The sequence below is a fragment of the Arachis ipaensis genome, chromosome B8 (genome assembly GCF_059453495.1).
Source record: "Arachis ipaensis isolate K30076 ecotype BB chromosome B8, ASM5945349v1, whole genome shotgun sequence".
Taxonomy (NCBI): domain Eukaryota; kingdom Viridiplantae; phylum Streptophyta; class Magnoliopsida; order Fabales; family Fabaceae; genus Arachis; species Arachis ipaensis.
This window is the reverse complement of record NC_142443.1, coordinates 137,238,211-137,244,210: the sequence shown is the minus strand read 5'-3', so window position 1 is coordinate 137,244,210 and position 6,000 is coordinate 137,238,211. Positions and strand designations below refer to the sequence as shown.

At 32.4% G+C, this 6,000-nt stretch overlaps 1 protein-coding gene across 1 annotated transcript; it reads right to left on the bottom strand.

Annotated features, from left to right (window-relative positions):
• Positions 1-635: 635 nt before the first annotated feature.
• On the bottom strand, positions 636-4,485 carry LOC107612694 (G-type lectin S-receptor-like serine/threonine-protein kinase At4g27290). Its single transcript, XM_016314396.3, has 7 exons — positions 2,865-4,485; positions 2,488-2,628; positions 2,078-2,223; positions 1,774-1,984; positions 1,407-1,644; positions 1,174-1,324; positions 636-1,098 (listed from the first exon to the last, which is right to left on the bottom strand). Exons 1-7 carry the CDS (start codon positions 4,246-4,248, stop codon positions 793-795), a joined length of 2,577 nt encoding a protein of 858 aa, XP_016169882.1. The 5' UTR covers positions 4,249-4,485; the 3' UTR covers positions 636-792.
• Between the last annotated feature and the right edge of the window lie 1,515 nt (positions 4,486-6,000).

Here is a 6,000-nt window from a genome sequence, read left to right as displayed (position 1 = left end):
TTTTAGTCAATTAGTGGTTCCTGCACTTTAGGAGAAAAGTAGTTTTTGTTATTCCACTTCCTTATCTAGTGGGTATGTGGCAGTTTCTGTTCATCCCACTTCCTAGTTTAGTGGTGATGTGGTAGTGTCATGGATTAAAATCCTATAAATGTACTGCTTCAGTAAAGTAAAAAAGTGTGATTCCCATTCCTTTCACCTACGTATTTTTCTTATATCTCTGTCCTAAATATTTTTGGTTATACCATAAACCAACACTATTACTAGACTCTTACTTAGGAACCAACCAACAGTCTTCGTAATATTTGTGCTAAGTAATAATAATAGAGAAAGCCAAAAGTGAGGGAAAAATTGTCTAAGCTTACAATTAATTACTTTTTAATACACAACAGTTGTACGTGTATTATTTCTAAAAATATTAAAATTCGTATTATAACAAATGCTTCAATGTCTTGTAGAAATTGGCATTACAAGAGAAGAAAAAGTTGATTTTCAGTATCCCACAATAAATTTAAAAAGCAAGTACTATTCCAACAGAGACGGCATCATAGCAGAACCTTCATATTGCAACTTGTGTGTAGTTGTAATAATCATGAATTCAACATATGCCAGAATAAGATGGACATCTGCATCATGCATTTTCTCTTTATTTTAAGAAAATTCTATGATTAACTTTTTATGCATATTCAGTTAATAAACTCTACAACACCAAAACATTTTTTGGAAGACTAGTGTTCTTCAATTGCAAATTTACAAAAATGCCTTCATGTAACTTGCACAGCAAAGTTGATGAATTCACCGGCCATCTAATGAGGTAACAGTTAATTCATCATTTGTAGATACTTCACATTGATGTAGCTGCGAATTCGCTTCGATAGAAACCCTCTTGGGAAAGAAGCCGGGCTCTTTAGGCTCAACTAAATCTATCTCACTTCCTAACATGAGAATCACAGAAGCCATTGTAGGCCTATCTTCAGGGTATTGTTGCACACACAACAGACTCACATGGATGCCTCGCAATGCTTCTGAGATTACACATGACTCCTTTATGCTTGAATCTATCAACTCTAAAGCCTTCTCCTCTTTCCATAGCCTCCAAGCCTACATCATAAACATGAAAACCTTCAGAACATTTATTGCAAATTTGAGAAACATAGCAATTATCTTAGTGCTTACATAACCAATGAGATTAAGGGTCTGATTTGCATGGCAAAGAGCTCTATTTTTGGTTCCACATATAATTTCCATCATAAGTATGCCAAAGCTGAAGACATCGGATTTTATAGAATATAGCCCATCGATAGCATACTCTGGTGCCATGTACCCACTGCATGAAAGCATTAAAAGACATGATTAAGTTGAGAAAAGATAAATAAATATTGATTCCATGAAATCAGATAGACACTTACTAAGTTCCAACAACTCTATTTGTGTTTCCTTCCGTTTGATCTCCTCCAAAAGTTCTGGCCATTCCAAAATCTGATATTTTTGGATTTAATTTATCATCTAGTAAAATGTTACTTGCTTTAAGATCCCGATGGATAATCCTCAGTCTAGAATCTTGATGAAGATACAAGAGTCCCCTAGCAACTCCAAATATTATGAGGAAGCGACGAGGCCAATCCAACAAGTTACTTTTTGCTTGATCTATTTTAAAAGAAAAACAAATCTGTTATTTATATTGAATATTCAAGTTTTCATAGGTTGCTTGCTATGCTATAAGAAAAGTAAGAAAACATAATAGAACCAAAGTTAAGTTTTCTTGATAATCTGTACCAAAAATGAAGGTGTCTAGGCTACCATTAACCACATACTCATAAACTAGCAATTTTTCTTCTCCTTGAATGCAACAACCAAGAAGTTTTACTAGATTACGGTGCTGAAGTTTTGCAATTAGTTTTACTTCAGTTATGAATTCAGCCATTCCTTGCCTAGAGCTATGTGAGAGTCGCTTAACAGCAATTTCTTGTCCATGTTCTAATTTTCCCTGCAGAATTCAGATTTTTATAAGAAAACAGTCATTGCAATGTTAAAAATTCTTTACATATTCATGCTAGTAAGCATTCAGAGATTGAATTACCTTATACACAGGTCCAAAACCACCTTGTCCGATCTTATTATCGAGCGAGAACTTGTTAGTGGCAATATTAATAGTCAGTAGATCAAATAGTGGTAGATCCGTATCATTTACATAGCCTTCCATATACTCTTGTATCTTTGATTTTTCTGGGACATTCAAGTAAGGGAAAAGGTGTAAAGACATTTAAATGCCACATGCATCATACAGAAGAAAATAAAATCTTAAAATCATAAAATGTGATGTATAATTCTTAAAACTCTAAAGCATTATAGTGCCACTTTTCTCAAAGGCATTGTTCAGCAAAGATCATACTAAGAGTGTGTTGAGAATTAGCAGTATTTCCAATTTGAAAAGGATTTACATAGAAATGTGATGCCTTCAGAGATTGTAAATGAAAAGAAAGTAGTTACCATTACTGTTCCTTCGAAATCTATATATAACGAAAACACAAAGTAAGAACGTCCCACAAATTGCAGCAACGGTGCTAACAATGATCACTTTATTATTCTTGCTCCTGTGTTGAAGTTCATTGTTGGAATCTTGAAGTTCGTCTAACATAAAAAACAAAACTTAAATCCCAGTTCAAATAAGAATCTCGAAAATGTTTGTTAATAAAAAAGAATTAGCCAAAAACAGCTAGAATTTGTCTTATTTTAACAATTAATGAATGCTAAACAAAGACAAGTTCTTACTGTTTTTTTGTCATCCTAATATTACCGATCTTAATATGTATTTTAGAAGAACTGAAGAAAGTTGATAGAAAGAAAGTTGTACTTTTGTTCTGTACCTAACTCAGAAGCAGGCATTCGGATGTATAGATCTTGTCCACCAGATTGAAACAGTTTGATGTCAAATAGATCGCCGAACCACATGACACAGCCAACACCACCCATCCTTATGTCTGGATTAGTATAAGCCGTACAAGAGCAATTATTCAAGCACAAAGCCCTGCAGTCACCTATATCAAGAGTATCAATCAGCCTAGTACGTTCAGTATCTGGTAGTTTCAAGCCTGTGTATTTGACAAATCCATCAGTGCTTTCGGTAATGCCAGTGCAGCTTAATGGTTCATTGTGGACACATCCTTGAGCCCAGTTTGATGAGTTCCATGCTTCTGGTGACTTGGGCCTGAAACCTCTTAAACAACGGCAAATTTGAGCTGCTGTGGTCATACAACTCCCATAGGCTCCGCAAAGGTTATAATTATCACAGACATCATTAGGCAATGACTCAAAAACACTCCAAGTATGAGTCTTTTCCACCCAGACATACCGACTATACGCTTTACTTGTTTGGTTTATTACAACTCTGGAGATGATAGAATCATTCTTGGAGCTAGAGGTGTAGTATATCTCGTTCTGGTTGTCGACATCGATGAATATAATACCAGAGTTAGAATCAGCAATTAGGTTTGGCAATCCACTAAAATACAAGCCATTCCAAGGTCCAATCCGAGAGAACTTTTTGGTTCCATTCATGATGGCAAACTCAGGATAATCACTGAGGGCTAACCCCCAAGAGAAGTTACCTGGAGAAGGATCATCTACACTCTTCCAAGATGTTAATCGCCAATCCGAACCATTTTGGAGATTCCTTCCTATCTTCATGCCTGGCAAACATGTATCAGTTGGATAGTCAAAGCTTTGCCACAAAATTTCATTTGACTCTGCACCTCCACCATTCCATATCACAAGATTGCCACTGTCCATGAGCTGTGCCACCGGATTCCGTGGTTCTCTTTGAGAGGCCGTGCTCCAAACAACTGAGCCATTGTTTTTAAGGATAAGATTTCCGGTGTTGTCCATTGTTAAGTTTCCTGAGAAACCATTGATGGGGTTAACCCTGTTAGCAACCCAAACAACAGCATGCATGGCCATTTTCTTGTACCAGATCCCCAAGTAACACTTGGTCGAGTTGCCGGGTCTGAAGAATCCAAGCTCAAATAATCCATTTTTGGACACTAAGGTCTCACCATCAATCATGTACTGGGAAAGACCAATGGAATCATTAACTGCCATAGAAGTTGTGACAGAGGAAACAACTGCCGTAGAAGCTGTGACAGAGGAAACAACTGCGTTAGAAGCTGTGACAGAGGAAACAAGTATATAAGCAGCCATAACCATGGGATGAAGAACACCCATTGAATTCCAAGCTCTGTTTATTTTGGACATCAATCTAGCAAGAGCAGAACCACAGAAGCCCAAAATCAAACACGTTTAAGCTGTCCCACATTCTGGCATTCAATTGACAATGAATGAACTAGTAGACCAATGCCAAATTGCCAATCTACAAGAACTCCATAATTCAAAGTCTTGTTGACTTAGGAACCAACCATCAACCTTCATAATTTTGTCTGCTAACGTGGGTTTGATGAAGTTTGTATTTTTTAAGTTCTTTATCTTTCTTCCTTCATTTTTGTAGGTTTAATTATTGTGATGATCCTTATAATCTTGCAAAACTTTTAATTAGGTTTTTATACTTTTTTTTTCTTTTAATTGAATCCTTACATTAATTTTTTTTTAATTGGATCCCTATACTTTTTTTTTTTATTTGAGTCCCTGCACCAATTTTTTTTAATTGGATCCTTATACAATTAAACCAATTACTTTCAAAAGGGATCTAATTAAAAAAAAAAAATTAGTGCAGGGACCCAATTAAAAAATATATATATATATATAAAAAGACCTAATTAAAAATTTCGCGAAACTATAGGAGTAATAGAGTAATTAAACTTTTTTTTTAAATGAGTTTACAAAATTTGTAACAGTTTCGTTTCCTAAACTTTACAAAATAGAAGTAGATTTCATATGCATAGGGTACAATGGTAGTATGTGGTGAAATTACTCTGAAAATTTAGAAGACTTTAATAGATACTAAATGTTGACTCGCGGAGAATTTGAATTATAATTTTTACCTAATGTTCTTTTATTAGATTTTTAAAATAGTATATATTTATATGAAGAATTTAATCGAATAATTGTAATAAATGATATAGTAGTGTATTTTTTATTTAATCATGTATGAATATATTTGAAATTGTTTATATTAAGTAGTAAATTTAAAAAAGTTGCTCAGAATAATTTTCTACTTAATTTTTTTTTGCTTTTGGTATTTTCCTTTTTGTTGTGTTGCTACTTGTTGGTAATGCTTTTTTTATTTTTTTTATTTAAATGTTTGGACTAAAATGTTTATGTGATAATATTAGAAATTATCTAATATGGCAAGTGTTTATTGTATTATTATTTAATATTTTTTATACATTATAAATAAATGGATAAATAGATAGACAGATTAGATAAATAAAAAAAATTCATAAAATAAAATTTTTCTCCAAATAAAATATGCAATATTAGAATTTGGATCATTAATATGAATATTTTTTATACTATATTTTTTTTTTTGTAGAATTAGATCATTTAGTGTGTGAAATTATACTATCAATACTAAATTGATTATATAGATATTATTCTTTATGGTAGTATAAATGTTCTATATTATTGTAATAGATGACATAGAGTAACGGATCATTTTATTGGCGAAAGCTAGTGCACTCTAGGTAAAGTAGGGAGTGCAGAGTAGTAGAAAGTTAGAAAACTAACAATATATATAGAGACTACTTTAGACTCTGTTTTAAATTTTTAATATATTACTAATAGATAGATAGATTTACATTTCACTATCTTATTTTTGAGTTGGTATTCATGAAAATTAGAAGTTAAGTCATGAGTGATTTATCTTAAAACTTTCATTTTTTATAAGATAGCTTTCTTGCACCTTCCGTCCTATTAATTGAATACTATTAAAATACTATTATTAATATTATTAATAATATTATTAAATACTATAATACAATGATAAAATTATTAGATAAAACACAAATATAAATATTATTAATATTTTAATAATTAAAAAGAATATTCAAT

What these genes read in the sequence shown, in the direction of transcription:
- LOC107612694 (XM_016314396.3), bottom strand. Translation starts at nt 4,248, where the DNA reads ATGTCCAAAATAAACAGAGCTTGGAATTCAATGGGTGTTCTTCATCCC. An exon ending in GTTTTGGACCTGTGTATAAG is followed by an intron (nt 1,985 to 2,077) that starts GTAATTCAATCT and finishes TGAATTCTGCAG; the next exon opens with GGAAAATTAGAACATGGACA. An exon ending in CCTAGACACCTTCATTTTTG is followed by an intron (nt 1,645 to 1,773) that starts GTACAGATTATC and finishes CTTTTAAAATAG; the next exon opens with ATCAAGCAAAAAGTAACTTG.